This window comes from Acomys minous (genome assembly GCF_964271855.1).
Source record: "Acomys minous genome assembly, chromosome: 4".
Classification (NCBI taxonomy): domain Eukaryota; kingdom Metazoa; phylum Chordata; class Mammalia; order Rodentia; family Muridae; genus Acomys; species Acomys minous.
In genome coordinates this window covers 13,967,732-13,986,566 of record NC_140486.1, presented here as the reverse complement: position 1 = coordinate 13,986,566, position 18,835 = coordinate 13,967,732, and the positions used below count along the sequence as shown (strand labels likewise).

Below are 18,835 nucleotides of genomic sequence, written 5' to 3'. Positions count from 1 at the left end.
CTTTAGAACTGTGAACACAATACAGAGAAATGGTAAAACGAAAAAAGTACAACCTCAGTATCAACCCAAGCGTTTAAACCCTTTTCCATCAGGAGCCCAAGATGGAGTTTAGGGCAGAGTTGAGTCAGCAGCAGCCCCACTGTTCACTGTCATCTGAGGGTGACACATCAGGGAACTGACCACTGAGACAATCAAGTTGGAATAAACATGTGTAGTGTTTTGGAGTCCAACGTCAGATTAATGTCTTAAATCTCACGTCTAGGTAGTTTGCAGGCTTTTTCCCATTTCTGACAAGGACGGGCATGGAGTGTAGGTTCATGCACCACCTCATCCCACATTTCCTGGGAGTCTTAAGAGGCGACCTTCAAGCATGCAGCCTCTGTCATCTGAATGTGAGGGAGGGACATAAGTGACGACTTAAATACAATTTAGTTTGGCAGCTACATTTTTTATTTTAATTGTCTTAGTTTGGTGAATTCAGGGACATTATAGCCTGAAAGAGATTATTGCTGATAAGAAAAACTGTTTGGCACAGCAAGTACCAGTACTAGCGGAGCAGTTTTTGATATTTAATTTTATTTAACAGCATCATTGAGTATTCATGTATATAAAAACATATATAGACACATGTAGACAATCTCTGGGATCTTAGTCTAGTGAAAAAATACACTTAGTACTTACGTGCAGAATGCAGAAAGATATGTGTGATTGTGATGTAGCAATGTGAAGGTCGAGAAGAACATTCTGGAGAATGGAGTGTGTTAGAGGCCTCAGGGTCAGCAGTTTGCTAGGAAGACCTACAGACGTTGGATGTGCTTTGCTTAGGGTGACAATTATTGCAGTGTAAGGATGCAAAACAAACTCCGCTGACAACAGGTGCATGGCGGGTAGTACGGAAGAGAGCAGGTGCAAGCTTCTAAGACTCTCCTCCCAGTGAACTCACACAAGGTGAGCTGAACCCCTGGAGAAGCAAGTGCAGTGATAGTTTACTTAACAAAACGTTGCCAGTGACAAACAGGCACCATGGTCTAGCATGAACTAAATTTCCAGACTCCTAGGAGAAAATCAGATATCATCACGAATGACATTGTTTGCACAGTCAACCTAGAAATCGTGATCCAGTCATGTCAGGGGATGGTAAACACCCTCCCGAAATCCACATTGTCAGACGCTAGCCGAGAGCTGGCCTACAAACCAGGTATTGGTAAGAATGGTGGTGGTGATCTTTTCTGCACATGAAGGTGTTTTAGATTAAGCACACTGGATTTTTATTAGAAAATTAGTCATCAAAACTCATCATAGAGTTGTATATAAGCCTCCTCTCATCCACAGGCCGTCTTCCATGAGTGCCTCTTCTGCACTACAGCACACTGGCACATGTTTTTAAGGATGAAATAACCACAGTATGCATCCTGGTCCCCTCTGAGTTTACTACACTCATCGTTGTATGTCGACCATCCTTCCACATGGACACACTCGTGCTTTCCCTTTCTTAAATAACTCTTGGTAGTTCGCTATTATTTTACAAGTGAAATTGGCTGTTCAGTGGGTCTGAACAGAGTTAATAAATAGCAGGGCAAAAAAGTCTGTCCTGTGTTTTTGGAAAGAAACAGACTCCCTTGTTTTGCCCCAACCCAGCTACCACACCTTGTTTTGCCCCAACCCAGCTACCACACTTCTAGTCTTCTCTTTTGCCAAACCAATGACCTCTCTGCGTCTGCCACGCCATCAGTATGAAACCTCAGATGCAGCTGTGGATGAAAGAGAGGCCCTGTGCTTTCAGGCTCTGCCTGGCACATCTGTCACTGTGAATATTTACACATCCTTGTTTACTAAGCCACTCTCATTTTTAAAAAGAAAAATAAAAAAAGAAATTTGCTGTAGTAGCAGTGTTCCAGGGCTTAGGTTTGAAACACATACCAAAAATAGAACAATAAAGACCTGGAAACATAAGACCGTAGGACATCAGTTTAATAATGCAATGCCTGTTTTTTTTTTAGGATATGCTTTAATCTCTAAACACATCTAATTCTTACATTGTTGTGTAAATTCTTAATTTTATTTAAAGTACTTTTATTTTATGAGAAACCATTGGCTCTTATCCTTTGTGCGGGGCGCCTGATAAGAAATCATTACCTTGTCGAGAGTAATTAAGTGTGTGAAGTAGAGGACTCCCACTGCCACCAGCTATGGGGATGTTTGCGCGGAGGATGAGCGTGATAACGAGAATGTGATTAGGGAAGCCTGTGACACTGTGAAGAGGCGGAATGGAGCTAATTGCCTTCTCAGCTATTACAGGGTTATAAATAGGGGCACAGCAAAGAAATGTCTCTTTAAAACATGACGTTGACACATTCATTTCTTTTAAATACTCAGAATGACAAGTTTTCCCTCCCAACTTTTGCTGCCTATGAGAAGGGATATTTTAGTGTATGGGAGGCTGGGAAAGCAGTCCTAAGAAAGGACAGTACTTTTCCTCTGACGATGCTCCCTTGCCTGCTGTGTGTAGGTCAGAGGGTCAACCGTTGAGGTGGCAATTTGTGTCACAGTGTGAGCTGGGCAATCTGGGCCATGGATCTGGAGGAACACAAGTGACACACACCATCTCTCCACTGCATGCTGTCAGAGAAGGGACGTCAAGAGCAATACGATGATTCACAGAGTCTCTGTCCCAAGTGCCTACCCTGAGCCTGGCAGTCCCCAGGGCATGGCAGAGAAGCAACCCCAACTGACCCCCAGTACTGCATTAAGAGCAAATGTTTGTGTGTTGGGGTTCTCTGGAGGAGAGCCAGTAAAATGAATGTGTGCGAGGGGGCAGAGGTACATATAAGGAAGTTCTGAAATAGTAACAAGTTTCTTTACTCCTGAGAGAGGCTGAAGACCTGGTAAATGATCACCCTTTGAGGCTGGAGCCTCAGCAGTCAGAGGAGTCCCACAGAGGCTGCCTCACACCAGAGAGCCAAGAACTGGGTCTTTACATGGTCCAGAAGGCCAGGTACCTTAGCAGCCCAACTCTGGGGCCACAACCCTGAAGGGTGCCTTTCACTTGTCCTTAGTCAGTGACAGGCCCTGGTTCTGACATCAGTGAAGGAATCAACAGTGACAATAGGGCAAGTCAGTGGCCGGAGGGAGGGCCAGCTGAGCAAAAGGCCCTTCTCATCTGGACTGCTGGTGCAGGTGCTGCCCTCATTTTGGGTGCATCTGCCCACATCCATTAAGGTAGTCAGAACAGCTAGCATCTCTGTTGTCTCCCTGCCCAGGTGATTCATACAACTCTGTGCTAAGTTGACATTAAAACCAACAATCATGGCTTGCTTTTTAAAATTCATTATTTTTAAATGTAAAATTCTAAAGTACTTTATTGAGACAGTGCATTAGGACACACGTGACCCCTCCACATTCTTGGTGTCCTCTACACTGGCTGTTGGAAAATGTGCCTGAAAATGAGCGGAGAACTCCAGTTGATAAACGGTGTGTTGCCTTCCCATTTCCAAGGCAGGGCTGAGTCTCTCAAGGCCACAAAATGCCCACTTAAATATATTTTATTTAAATGTTGAAGTTCCAGGCCCTCCCACCAAAGTGTAACACTAAGCACATAAGCAAACTGACTGAAAAGAAAGTGCATTTTGTTACGCTTGCGGCAGTTTTTGAGGAAGATCAGACTGTTCTGCCGCGTCGTGTCCTCTTCGGGTGTCACATGTCTGTTTGAAAGGAAATCTCCATTACGTTCTTATAAACACGAATGAATAGGTGTGGTTTCCAAGGAAACTGTGCACGCAGCTCTAATTGAATTTTCTTAGACTGTCAAACAGCCGTTAAAGGTACTTTCATACTTCTAATCCCTTTGCAAATAGATTTGCCTCGGGTCTTTAAACTCTAAGCTTGAATAGCAGAAGGCAGAGAAGCCAGTACCTATGGGGACAAGTCACATGAGTGGCAAACAGGATTAGCAATGTGTTTGGTTGGTCTGTGTTACCATGACTGCTGTCTAGTTAGAAGGGAGCCAGTCTGTGGAAATGCCTGGGCAGGCACATTTTCAGTGGCTGCCCCAGGAGCCGCTGAAGAACTTGCATTCCCTGATCAACAATCAGTGTGCTTCTGATGCAGGCTTTCCAGCAGCTCTGACCTCGAGCCTGTACTCTGCTATGGTTCCTGCCCATGCTACTGCCCCGGCTTCCCTTGGTGATGGATTGGAATGTTCTCGTTTCCTTCTTGTCATTGTACTTTCAATCCCATAGGTAATTGATAAGTGTTCACCTTCCATGCCAGACCACAAACTCCTCAGTGTGTGAAAGGCTGTGCCTGCCGTTGTCCACTCGTGTGTTGCCGGCCCCTAGCACAGCATGGGTTGGATATCTGAGAATGGGGAAAGATTGACTTTCTTTCTGTGTTAGCACATAGAATCGAATAGCTAGGGAAAGTAGCACTGCTGTGATACTGACAACATAGACATACTTATCAAGCAGCGAGGTCCTTTCCCCTTTAAAGAGACATGAAGAGAATCCATAGCAAAGATGAAGAGTTTCTGGCAGCTAGAACTTAGAATCATCCATAATTATGTCACTGGAGGACCCTGAAAGCCACCTGCTTGACAACATTGTCCTCAATATCCTTGACTGGAGTCTCTCTATATCCTATTATGTAAATATTTTGGTTCTGTGTATTTTGGATACAATTATCCCTTCCAGTCCCTGGACCAGGATTTGGAGTGTGTGGCTCATGATTTGATCATATTCTCTATTGTAATTGTCACCAGTTGTTACCACCATAGAGCAGCCAGCAGAATGTACTTGTGCTACTCCCAAGGCGTGGTCTTGGATTTTACAGTTTTGGCCTGTGCCTTTATTCATTCATTTTATTTTTGTGCTGCTAGCGATCAACCCCAGGACCTCCCATATGCTACACAAGCGCTGCGCCTAACCCCAGGCTAGGTTAGTTGGTGCTTTCAGACTGTAAAGATGGTTGGATTGCAAACCACTGTGCTAAAAACCTGAAAGTTAAGGTGCTTCTCATGATTGGTTCTGAGAGATGAAGGGTGTGATTCCGATACACACAAACACACACACACATACACTAGGCATTTTTGTTGTTTGTGACCTACAGTTGCTGGCTACTGTACAGTGTAAAACACTTATCTGTAAGTACTCCTGATCCTAAAATTGATTCAAAAAGTAAACTTATAATGCCTAAGTGTAAAGTCTTTGTTTATATTCTTTGTTTCAGTTTAAAATCCTTGGGATAAGAGGCAAGCCTTGGGTATTTGTTTTGAACATTAGCCATCACAACCTTGCACCTGTGGGTGGGTACACCTGTGCTGATCCTCTCAGATGTGTGTGCATATAACCAGGCCTAATGATTGTTGAAAATTAGTGCTTTACTCTTCAGAATTTTTCCCGTTTTACTACCATGAAATGATGACAGAAGTCATCATGTCGGACAAGAGAATGCTTTCTGAGCAGTGTCTATGTCTCCCAGTGCAGTGGACAGACCCTAACTTTGGGCCAGTGGTCTTATGCCACTCTGAGTATGGTTGAGTCGCAAGAAGCCTAAGGGGATAAGAGTGTCACTGACCTGTTGTGTGGCCCGGACACCTCAGCCTGCCGCTCAACATAGGTCCCTAACAGGTTCGTAGAGCCTGCTTTTGGATGAGCTGTGTCACATGACACCCAAGTTCAGAGAACAGCTTGAGTGTGCCACCAGCACCATCTTGCTGCCTTATTTGGATGCTGTCCTCATACTCACGGTGAGGTGTCACATCACGGCTGGATTGTTACTACCAGGACTTAAGATGAGCTGGGGCTTCCTGAAGATCATCATGGAAGGTCTAGGCACATTTCCTAGTTTTCACAGGCTTGTAGGGCTGTTTTGTGGGTAATAGTGATTATCAACTTGACAGGATGTAGAATTACCACACAGACAGCTCCTGGGCATGCTGGCAAGGGATGATCTAGATTAGATTCACTGAGCTGGGGAGACCCACGCTCACCGGGCTTGGATCCTGGGCTGAGTAAAGGAGTACCTGGGTAGCAGCTTTTGTCCTTATGCTTCCTGACAGTAAATGCAATGTGACCACCTACCTCAGGCTCCTGCCTCAGTCACTTCCCTGCCGTGAGGAACTAAACTGAACCTGTGACCCAGAATGAATGTTTTCCCCTTCGAGTTGCTTTCATGGGGTATTTTATTGTATCAACAAGAAAAGAAACAAATGAAGACTCTGAAAACACAACACACACATGAGAAGTACTAATGGAGTATGCTATTGAATTGTTTCTGTGGGTTGTGGACCTGTCATGTGACTTTGTCACTTCCTGAGCTATTGACATGACACCCCCGCTTATGTCCTCTTAGTGCCTAATGAACACTTGTTAACGCACGACTGCAGTCCTGGAAGGTCTGGGACATTTGTTGCAGAGCGTGAGCTGCTGTCACTGCCATGAAGGGGCTATGGCCGGATGCAGGGATGCTGTTGTAGGACAGAGCCTCCTCTCCTCTTTGCCTAAATGTCCCTCTTTAAGCTCTGTCTAAGGGGATGTTACTAGTGGGGGAGGGGACTGTTTTCACTGGTGCCCTTTATGCACTTGGTCTCCATTGCGAGAACCTCAAGCAAGCAAGCTCTGCCTGTGCACCCAGGGACCAGGACTCTAGCTTGGGCTCAGCCTTGTCTGTAGCCCCAGGAGGGCTTATGCCAGCTGCTGTGTGTTTCATGGGACGAGAACAGGGTTGAAGCCGGATCTGGTAGGTCCTTTCCGTGCGTTCCTGTTGTTTCATGTGGCTAATGATCTAAAATTCTATGCTGCTGTATTTAAAAAAAAAAAAAAGACTTCCTTGGTGCATTAGTCAGACTCTGTTGCTGAGACAAAATACTGAGCAACATAACTTTGGGAAGGAAAACTTTATTTTGGCCTTTAGTGTTTGAGGTGTTATATCTTGGTAGGATGAGACTGACTTTCTCTTTCCCTTTTATTCCATTCAGGCCCCAGCCTCAGGGTGGTGCCACTTGTTGGAATTAATGGGATTTTCTATGCCCGCTCTAGCTCCCAGATAACGAGACAGAGACCTGTTACACTTGTTAGTAAGCTGTAGCCTGCTACAGCTGGGCAGTTCTGATGTATTCTAAGCCATCTCTGCTCTCCTGGCTACTCCCCACCGTGTGCGCCATGCCAGTTCCATCTAGTCTCGCCTGGCCTCTCCTGCTCCATCTTTGTCCTCAGGGCGACTCCTCATGGCCTGTTGCCCCCCCCCCCTCTCTCTCCCTTCCCCCTCCCCTTGCCCCGCCTCTCCCCCCTGGGACCCTGAAACCGTAAATCCCACCTACTGTCTCCTCTGCCTAGTCATAGGCTCTTCAGTTTCTTTATTAACCAATCAGAGATAATTGGGGAGTAATTTTTACACAACATTGAGACGGGAGATTCCTCAATAGCAATGACAGTACCAGAATCTGTTAGCATTTAGCTCACTGCAGAGACACGCCTTAATACTATGTGAATGATGTCCTCTACACTGTACAGACACCCACATTGGTGGGTCTTCTCCCCTCAAGTTAGTCTTAACTGGAGGCTCCCTTGGACACCCCTAAAACATGATTTACCAATCTTCAAGGGGCTTCTGTATCCAGTCACATTCACCACCAGGATTATCACAACTGAACATCCGAATTTTTATAACATGCATTTGTCATGAGGCTATTAATTGTACAAAATAATGAATTTCATTATGACTTTTGACACACATGGATAATATACTTTGATTATATTTGCTCCCATTAATCTCATTTATTCCCTGTTCCCTATTTCCTTCCTTTTCCCAATAGTCCCCTTCTACTTTTGTGGTCTCTTTTTCTAAATGTCATACACGATATGAAATATGATATATACCTCACACATATCATGCTGTACTGACTTTGTGTCCATAACTTAATAATAAACTAGCCAGTGTCTCAGAGAGAGCGTCCTCTATGTGCTTATGTGGGTAATCTCATGCTGCCTTTGTATCGGTGTTGGGAGCAGCAAGGACACAGTGAACTCAGCCAGAATAGGGCTCTAGGGCCATCACAGGCCAAGATGGCTTGTACGTGCTGTAGACTAGGCCTGTGTGATGTATGACTGGGAGTCGGTAAAGCATGCTGGGAAAGAGCACAGGGGGTGCAGGGTCCTGGAGAGACAGGGCTTTAAGACATGCAGAGAGACTGAAGAGTGGGGACACTTGAGCTAAGGTGAGCGCAGTGAGCGAAGGTGCAATACGTGATGCTTAACACCAGGAAGTGCAGGGAGAGCAGCCTGCCTGCTGTACCAGAAGTGCCTTCTAGGAAGTGATGGAATTAGATGCGCTCGCCCAGGGCATTCAGACACAGTGTGAGGAGGAGATTCATGCATTTAAGTGGGCTCTAAAGGCAGAGGGTACAGAACAGATCAGAGGAGCCTGGAGTCTGAGACGCTCACTACCCTTTAGCCTTTTTTCTGCTGAGATTCAGTGTGCCGAGGCTGACAAAAGAGGCTCTGTGCTCATTTTCCTCCCCACTGTCAGATGTGTATTGGAAACCTCCCAGTGCTAGTCCCACACTGATTTGCTCAGGGAGTGATGGCAGATGTGTCCTCATCGGGTTGAGAGTCGTGAGGGACAAACTGTGCCATTAAACCTTGCCACACTAGCAGAGAAACCTTCTAACAATCTTGTAGAATAAATGAAGTCTTTTGTTTTGTTTTGTTTTGTTTGTTTGTTGTTTTGAAGATTTATTTATTATTATATATATAGCGCTCTGCCTGCATCTACATCTGCAGGTCAGAAAAGGGCATCAGATCACATTATAGATGGTTGTGAGCCACCGTGTGCTTGCTGGGAATTCAACTCAGGACCTCTAGAAGAGTAGGCAGTGCTCTTAACCTCTTGACCTCTGAGCCACTGTCTAATGGGAAACACAGGGCTCAGGGAGGCCAAATAATATTACAAGATCCAACAGGAAGTGCCAGAAAATAATAACGTTTAGACGTAGGCCTACTACACCACAAGCAACTGAAACTGTCTCTGTAGATGAATGTTAAGTAACACTGTTAGGGAGAGAAACCTTTTCCAAGCCTTTTAAAGACTGAGGCATCACTCACCCCATCTCACCCCTTTGAAGCGTAAACATCAGGGGATTTTAGTAATCTAACCAAGTTGTGCAACCTTGCTACAAACTCGAGAATATTGTCATTGCTCAAAAATGAAAAACCAATCATTAGATGCCTCTCTTCTCCCTCTTGGACAAACAGTGGGGCACTTTCTGTTGTCTAGACACTTTACCTGAGGTAAACTGAGTCACGTGCTCTGTGTTCTTTTGCCATATATAGTGTTTTCATCATATTTCAAGCATACTGTTTTAAAAGCTCGTCCTTGCTATGTTGTAGCATGTATGAGGACTTTATTCCTTTATATTGTTGAATATTATTCCATCATACCGATAGATATACCACTCTTTATCCACTCATCACATGATGATGGTCACTTGGGTCAATCTTACTCCTTTATGAAGATCTTTTATTAATAATTCTCCTAGGAACATGGGTACACAAGGTTTTGTGTGGGCATGTATTTTCTCAGGAATATATATTAGCTGTTTCGCAAGACTATAAACAACAATAGACTACAACAGGTCTCCTCCTTCCTGTGATTGTGTCTAGTTCCCAATAGTGGCTGACCTGTTCCATGATGACAAGGACTCTGCTCCTGCCGCCAACACAGCCAAGAGTCGCTCCTCTTCAAAGATCAACATTCGCTCTTCCAGACCCCCCATGAAGGCCTCCAACAAGGAGCACAAGAAATCCGTGGGTTGCCAGGTCAGTCCTAGTCCCCGGCCTGTGGCACACGTAGCAGGCCTGGCTTGGAGGGAGCCTACAGAAGAAGGGGGCTAGATGCAGGGTCCCAGTAAAGGTCTTTGGATATGGTCGGGGAGGTGGGCCAAAGAGGCCCAGGAACAGCTAAGGCAAGTGCTCACTCTCCATTGTGTCTCCAGAGAGAAGGGTCTGGTAATCCCAGCTGCCTTCACTCCTGTGGATTTGTTGGTTTGGGACATTTCCTACAAAGCCCATCCTTTCCAGAGTGTTTAGGTGCAGGCATTACAATTGCAGCCCCGTGTTCAGCGCATGGCAAGCAGAGCTCTCATTTCTTAGCACTTACGTTTCACCTCATGGATTCCCCAGTGCTGGGAGTTGGGCACATTATGGAGTAGTTTCCCCCATTTACTTTGAAGAGCCCTACTATGGAAAGATTCAGTCTTATTCATGGCAAGTGAGGGTGTCAGGTAGAATCTAACCCCTGGTCTCTGAATGTCTTTTTTCCCCTGTCTTTCTGAATTAGTCATAGTGAGAATAGTGCTGGGCATTCAACAGAATATTAAAAACAACTAAGGCCTGGCTTTCCTCTGCAGTTCCGCACTTCCCTGAACCTGCTTATGGAGACCCTGAATGCCACAACGCCGCACTACGTTCGATGCATCAAGCCCAACGACGAAAAGCTTCCCTTTCAGTAAGTGCCAGCAGGGTGTGGCCACACAAGCCACCTCATCCAGCCATGGGAGTCAGCAGGAGCAGGGGAGACTCAGCCTCGCTGGCCTCTAAGAGCCATATACTGACCTGAGCGGTCAGTCACTTCCCGAGTGGGCTGAGTGCTGAGCACAGCCTTCTGTAAGCACGCTGCTTGCTTCCCTTCCTCCATGCTTCTGAGGCATGCCTGGGAGTCCTCTGCCCCAAATCTATTGACTGAAGGAGCTGGTGGGCAGAACAGCGTTCAGGGCCTGAGAGAAGACAGGTGGCACTTGCTGTGTGTTCCATCCAGCCAACAATGACCCTGTCGGTTCATTCATCAGAGACTGGTACCCAGCAGATGCCAGGCACTCTGTAGGCCTAGCATGTGCCATCCACACATACAGAGAGAGAGAGAGACAGACAGACAGACAGACACATACACACGTAATTGAGAGGAGTAGGATGAGAGAGGGGAAAAGAGAAAGAACCAGAATAAGACAAAGTAAGAGAGACAGATCAAGAAAGAGACTGAGACCAAGACAAAAAAAAAACCCTGAATTGTAGTCCAAGATCAGAGTCAGATGGTTCCAAGCTAATATTTCACTCTTTGCCAGTTAATTATGATTTTACAATATCTTGATTTGGAAAAAAAATATAAAGAGATAATAAATGAGAATGACCAGAGAAAAGTATAACAATTTATATAATTTAAAATGTGTTATCATTGTTCTCATTATTATTATAGGTTTGGAAATAATATAATCAGTAAAGTATTTGCCTTGAAAACGTGCGTGTTGTCCCCAGAACCACATAAAAAAAGCTGTGTGTGATGGTGCAAGCTTGTGTTCCCAGCACTGGAGATGAGAGATAGGCAGATCCCTGGGGCTTACTTACCAGCCAAGGTAGCCTGGTCAGCAAGCCCCACACCAGTTGAAAGACCCTCCCTAAAAGACTATGGGTATTCTACCTGAGGAGTGACGCCCAGGGGTGACTTTCTGGCCTCTGCATGCACACACAGCACATGTGTATATGCACATACAGCTATTCATATATATTGCTATATATGTTGACATAAACTATTGGTATTATTCTAAAAGCAAATCTGCTATATCCCTCCTCCCATTTGTTTCCAGTGTCTCATCCTTAGCGCTCTTCACATGTGGGTCAGCTAGGTTTTTGTCATAGAAGATTGTCCTGAGTATTATAGCATGGTGAGACGCATTGCTGCCCTCTGTCTGCCACATTGCTGGTAGCATCTCCATCAGTGTGATAACCAACATTTTTCTGCATTACCAAGTGTTCCCTAGGGGGCAGAATGGCCCCACCAAGAGCCCTTGTCCTGTACACTTTTGATAGCACTTAGCATATAAAAGTATTTTCCCTCTACTTTTAGGCAAGAAATATGTCTTATTTCTTCTTCATTAGTTACTTGGCTATGACAGGTGGAATGGCATTTAGATATGCCCCCCAAGCCCTTGTTGCATGTCACAGATAAATGACACTGCCACAGACGTGACCATCAGCAGTTCTATAAAAGCATTATGAGGGTGGGAATGCCACAGTGCCGCAGCCAGGAAAAACACGTGCCCCAGGCCCAGTGGCCTGAGTTCAGTCCCTGGGAACCCAGAGGGTGGAGGGAGAAAACTGACTTGGGGGAAAAATACTGTGGAGATGGAAAGGCAAGGAAACAATGAAGTGACTCTGCTCTCCCTGGGGGAAGTGGCCTGGGGTGTCGGTCTGGAATTACTTGGTAGAGTGGTGGCCGTAGGGATGCTGTGGATTCTAAGGAAGTGGTTGAAAGCTCAGGCCCTGTGCCAGGTTGACGGAGTAGTAAGCGAAGCCACGGCAGAAGTGGAGCCAGGTGCTGCAGCGGCTGGCCCCCTCCCTCTGCAGCCGGACAGCTCCAGACTGTGTTGCCTCTGCACTGTTTGAGAACAGGAAAGTGTAAACCTGGCTTTCAGCAGCTTCAATTTGTGCCTGGTGGGTTTTTAATGTATAGTTACACGTTAATTGTCTTCCGATTTTAAGAGCAGAAGGCCAGCTTTCCACTCCTCCTCACTCCGTAGTCAGGCAGATGGAGTCTTTGCTGGTTCAGAGATTAGAACACTGCCGTTCTCTGCTCAGGGAGAGTGGACGCAGCAGCTTCTTTGCCCTGTCTTTTGCTTTTCTCTTGGAAGTCCCTTTTCCATCTGTGATTTTGGTAGCAAATGTAAGAGCTGTGGCTCTCCACACCCTCTAAGTAAGGGAGAGAAAGGAGACGAGGTCATGCCTTCACTGGAGTGGTCCCAGCCGTTAGTGGGGAGCTGGGGCACAGCTTTTTCCTTCAGCTGCTTGGTCCGCACAGGGACCACAGGCAGGCCACTGCTGTTGACTGGGGTGGAAAAGAGCAGGAAGGAGGCATTTTGCTGAGCTGTTATGGCTAAACTAAGAACTACTTGCCTTAGGCCACGTAGTGCCACACGAGACAGGAGGATCTTGATGTCAAAGCCGGCTTGGGCCACCAAGGCTCAAAACTTATTTTCTGGTGGGACCAGCTCCAACCATTGTGTGTAGGACCCAAGAGAAGACTGACCCCCACCTGCAGCCTGTTCTCCTAGCATGTCACCACGCTGCCTTGGGATGCTCACACAGCAAGCCGTGCTCTGGCCACTAGACAGGGCCCAGTCTCAGAGCTGGAGTGCATAGTTGTCAAGAGGCATGATACTGGATGAAAGAATTGAGCCGCCGAGAAAAAAAAAAAAAAGGAAGGAGGGGCTGAGCAAAGTGGCTTGCACCTTTGATCCCACTTTGAGAGGCAGAGGCAAGCGGACTTCTGTGAGTTCTAGGTCATAGCCATGAAAACTCCGGAGAATCCATTCCGAATGTCTGCCTTAGAGGTAAGAGGAGCAGAGCCTGCACCCCCAAAGGCCTTCCCAGGATCATGACTGGCCCTTCAGTCCTAAGAGGCTGCTTGTGAGGCTCATCAAGGGCGGCCAGCAGGATGCCAGAACTGTGCTGCATATCAAAGGGAACAAAAGCCTGGGGTGACAGAGAAAGGGTTCCAGTGGGGTGCTCAGTGTTTGTCTTTGTCCCCCTAAGCCTCTTACCGCACAGCTTGGGTCCTTACAAGAGGAAATTAAGCCATCAAGCAACCTTGCTAATCGGGACCCTTTTGTTGTCCCTTATACACAGAATGTCATTAGGGACCCGAGGCCCTCTCATTTAGATCTGGAATGAGCAGGAAGAGAATTCGGAGAAACCAAGTTTGGGGTACAGCAGAGAATAGGGGTGGTGCACACAGTGTGAGAGAGGTGAGGAGGTAGAAATGAGAGCGGGCCTGAAGGAGGGTGTGGTGGGTACCCTTAACCCTAGGACCTCCCTGGGGTCAGAGCGTGCCTGATATGCTATGAGAGCCTATAGTCATCAGTCTCTAGAAAAACACACGGTGAAGCTAGGCAAGCTGGGTGCACCAAGTTCCAGATGCCACAGCTTCATGACTGACTCATGAGGGAGGCTTGTGTGGACCAGGCCAAGGGCAGGTCACACAAAGATGAGTAGACAGTCTGTCCCACAGAGAGCCTGACTGAAAGTAGTCATCTCCATCCTTGGAATTTCAGACCCCAGGTAGGCCGCCCAGCCATAAGTGACACTTGGGTCGTCAGGGATAGTGGTGGAGGGTACACCCGGGCTTTGTCCTATGGGCTCATGCAGGTCCTCAAAATGATATAAACCCTGCCTCTCTTCGTCCGCCATGGCAAGACAGCTGCCTGCAGCCTCGCTGGGGTTTCTGCCAAAGCCACTGTGCTCTCCCGGATCCCAGGCTGTGAGCCCCATGGGTCCTCAGACTTGTTCTTTCATCCCCACAGAGCAAGGAACAAAAGAAGCATAGCCATTGACTTCCGTTGAGCCTCAGTCAGAAAGAAAGGGCATGTATGTTCCTTCCCTATCACTCCTCTGAGTGGGTCAGTGGCCTCAGCAAATTCGAAAAATTGTGTAGTTCTGGCTCAGTTTGCTTCCTAATAAGACTTGTGGCTGTGCTGATCTCCTGCTGTCTTCCCTCGGGCTTTCCTTCGACACCCTCACCATAGATCTTACAGCAGAGCTTGCAGTGTCCTACCACGGAGCCTGCCCTCTTCTCTCCTTGCACTGCACACAGGCCATTAGAAAAGTCTGTGTGCAAGTGCTCAGGGCAAGCTCTAGAGAATAGACAGGAATGAGACTGGGAAGATGACAGGACTCAGGTAGGCAAGTGGGCAAAGGAAAAGATGGCATTAAGAATGTGCACAGATTTTCTTTATCCATTCTTCTATTGAGGGACACTTAGGCTGTTTCTATGTTCTGGCTATTATGAATAAGGCTGCTATGAACATGGTTGAGCAAATTTTCTTGTTGTGTGCTGGAGCATCTTCTGGGTATATTCCAAGGAGTGGAATAGCTGGGTCTTGAGGAAGCCCTATTCCCAGTTTTCTGAGATAGCACCAGATAGATTTCCAAAGTGGTTGTACTAGTTTGCATTCCCACCAGCAATGAAGGAGTGTTCCTTTCTCCCCACATCCTCGCCAGCATGTGGTGTCGCTTGAATTTTTGATCTTAGCCATTCTGATGAGTGTAAGATGGAATCTCAGAGTTGTTTTGATTTGCGTTTCCCTGATGATTAAGGAGGTTGAGCATTTCTTTAAGTGTTTCTCAGCCATTTGATATTCCTCTGTTGAGAATTCTCTGTTTAGTTCCAAGCCCCATTTCTCAATTGGGTTATTTGGTTTGGTGGTGTTTAATTTCTTGAGTTCTTTATATATTTTGGATATTAGACCTTTGTCAGATGTAGGATTGGTGAAGATCTTTTCCCAGTTTGTAGGCTGTCACTTTGTTCTCTTGACAGTGTCTCCTGCCTTACAGAAGCTTCTCAGCCTCATGAGGTCCCATTTATTAATTGTTGACATTAATGCCTGGGCTGTTGGTGTTCTGTTCAGGAAGTTGTCTCCTGTGCCAATATGTTCCAGGCTCTTACCCACTTTTTCTTAAACTGTGGTACATATACACTATGGAATACTATTCAGCTATTAAAAACAAGGAATTCCCGAAATTTGTGGATAAATGGATTGAGCTAGAAATGATCATAATGAGTGAGTTAACCCAGAAGCAGAAAGACTCAAATGGTATATACTCACTTATATCTGCATATTAGCCCAAGGGGCATGTCCCACGAAAGCCTTCACTTACCAGGAAACTGAGACAGAGGGGAGGACATTCTAGTGGGACTCTAGATGAGAGAAGCATGGGAGAATGGCAAAGTAGAAGGATCCAGAGGGTCCTAGAGCCTACAAGTAGAACATTATGATAGGCAGATTTGGGCCCAGGGGTCCCGCTCAAACTAAGGCACCAGCCAAGGACAATACAGGGGGTAAACCTTAAACCCCTACCCAGATCTAGCCAATGGACAGAACACTCTCCACAGTAGAGTGGAGAGTGGGATATTACTTTCTCACATACTCTGGTGCCTCACCTTTGACCATGTCCCCTGGACGGGGAGACCTGGTAGCACTCAGAGGAAGGACAGCAGGTTACCAAGAAGAGACTTGATACCCTATGAACATATACAGGGGGAGGTAATCCCCCTCAGTCACAGTCATAGGGGAGGGGAATAAGGGGAAAATGGGAGGGAGGGAAGAATGGGAGGATACAAGGGATGGGATAACCATTGAGATGTAACAAGAATAAATTAATAAAGGAGGAAAAAATAAAAAAAAATAAAAAACTGAAAAAAAAAAAAAAGAATGTGCACAGAGCCGGCACTCAGGGAGGCAGAGGCAGGCAGAGCTCTATGAGTTCGAGGCCAGCCTGGTCTACAAAGCGAGTTCCAGGACAGCAGAGCTACACATGGAAACCCTGTCTCAAAACAACACAGAACAAAACAAAAACAAATGTGCACAGTCTGGAGACCCGAGGCTGCTGAAATGGCTCTTCTGCCCTTCGGCCTGTGCTTTCCCCTGACCTAGTGTGTGGCCATCGGCAGCTCGGTGGCAGCAGGTATTTTATATGCTGCAGGAAAGGAGCGCCTTCCTTCTCTCTTCCTTCTCTCACCTGCCAGCATCTCTTCATGATGTGCTTTACTTGGCAGCTTCGACCCAAAGAGAGCCGTGCAGCAACTCAGAGCCTGTGGCGTGCTGGAGACCATTCGGATCAGCGCAGCCGGCTACCCATCCAGGTAAGGCCACCAGCCGTGCCCTCCTCGGGATGCTGCAGAGTAACAGAGTGTAGAGCACCAGCGAGCCATGGTATGTGCTATCAGTCTAAGACAGATCCTCAACAAAAGTTCCCAAGCCCCGAAGACCCAGAGATGCTGACAGAAATAAAAATTTCAGCTTGGCTTGAAAACACAGGAGTCAATGGGAACATGCTTTGGGGAAGGGTTTCAAATTAGAATTGATGTGGGTAATGAGCCAGCTAGAGTTCTCAGCCTTATCCTTCGCCTTTCCCCCACAATACTTCTGTCTTTACCATTTCAAGTGCGCAGTGCGGTGGTATTCAGTGTATTCGGGTATGTACAGCCATTCTTACCAACCTCGAGAATTCCCTTAACCTTACAAAACTAAAACGACCCATTCAAGACAGCTGGCTGTCTCTGTCTGTCTTTCCTTAACTACAACAAAATGCCTGAATGAACAAAACACTCCACGCAGACTAACTGCCTTTTCAAAATGCCTCACATTGGACACAGTCTGAAAGGCCAGAGTTTTGTGGAAGGAGTAAGAACACGGTACAACAAGAAGTGGGATTGTAGCTGGGGTCTCCCCCTCCCCCTGAAGGCCAAGCCCTCACCCTTGCCTGCTTTATTTATCTCACCACCTCCCAACACCGCCATTCTGGGACCAAGCTTCTGCCACAGGAACCTTCATGTGGCAAACTATCTCAAACTATAGTACAGCATCCCCAGCCCTGCCCACAGTCCCTGAAGACACCATTTCTATTTCTGTCTTTGGCTTGGTCAACTCTAGATGCTTTATCTAAGTGGGATCATGTGGTCTCTGGCCTCCTTGTGACTGGTTTATTTCACTTACCATTATGCCTTTCAGGTTCCGTGCTGTATGTAGCATGTGATGGAATTCCCTTACCATTATAGCCTTCAGGGTCCATGCTGTATGTAGCATGTGATAGAATTCCCTTACCATTATAGCCTTCAGGGTCCGTGCTGTATGTAGCATGTGATGGAATTCCCTTACCATTATAGCCTTCAGGGTCCGTGCTGTATGTAGCAGGTGATGGAATTCCCTTACCATTATAGCCTTCAGGGTCCGTGCTGTATGTAGCATGTGATAGAATTCCCTTACCATTATAGCCTTCAGGGTCCGTGCTGTATGTAGCAGGTGATGGAATTCCCTTACCATTATAGCCTTCAGGGTCCGTGCTGTATGTAGCGTGTGATGGAATTCCCTTACCATTATAGCCTTCAGGGTCCGTGCTGTATGTAGCGTGTGATGGAATTCCCTTACCATTATAGCCTTCAGGGTCCGTGCTGTATGTAGCAGGTGATGGAATTCCCTTACCATTATAGCCTTCAGGGTCCGTGCTGTGTGTAGCAGGTGATGGAATTCCCTTACCATTATAGCCTTCAGGGTCCGTGCTGTATGTAGCAGGTGATGGAATTCCCTTACCATTATAGCCTTCAGGGTCCGTGCTGTGTGTAGCAGGTGATGGAATTCCCTTACCATTATAGCCTTCAGGGTCCGTGCTGTATGTAGCAGGTGATGGAATTCCCTTACCATTATAGCCTTCAGGGTCCGTGCTGTATGTAGCAGGTGATGGAATTCCCTTACCATTATAGCCTTCAGGGTCCGTGCTGTATGTAGCAGGTGATGGAATTCCCTTACCATTATAGCCTTCAGGGTCCGTGCTGTATGTAGCATGTGATGGAATTCCCTTACCATTATAGCCTTCAGGGTCCGTGCTGTATGTAGCATGTGATGGAATTCCCTTTTTGAGGTAGAACTGAGAGCTTTATACGTATGTTGTCGTGCTTTGCCTATCTTTTCACCTAGTGTTGGACCTCTTTTAACTTCCAATGTGAAGTCAAATCTATCTCAGAAAATGCGACTTCTCTAAAACTTTCATGTGGGCTGGGGAGATGTGACTCAAGTATGATGCCCTGAAGTTCAGATGCCCAGCCCGAGAAGTGTTGTCTGGAACCCCATTGCTGGGGTGCGTAGGTGGGGCCACCAGAGACAGGCTGATACCTGGAGCTCAGCGGCCAGCTACTCCAGCCATTTGGCGAGACCCAGTTCAGAGACCCTGTCTCTAAGTAAAACAAGAAAAGAAACAAGGTGGAGAGCAGTCAAGAAACACACCCATGTTGACCTCTG

At 46.6% G+C, this 18,835-nt stretch overlaps 1 protein-coding gene across 2 annotated transcripts in view; it reads left to right on the top strand.

The window, feature by feature from the left end:
* MYO5B (myosin VB) overlaps positions 1-18,835 on the top strand; it is a 291,416-nt gene that overhangs the window by 196,898 nt on the left and 75,683 nt on the right. For both annotated transcript variants that reach the window (XM_084781005.1, XM_084781004.1), the window contains exons 15-17: positions 9,657-9,812; positions 10,403-10,500; positions 16,597-16,683. In XM_084781005.1, coding sequence (XP_084637131.1) covers positions 9,657-9,812; positions 10,403-10,500; positions 16,597-16,683 — 341 coding nt within the window. The remainder of the gene's footprint in view (positions 1-9,656; positions 9,813-10,402; positions 10,501-16,596; positions 16,684-18,835) is intronic.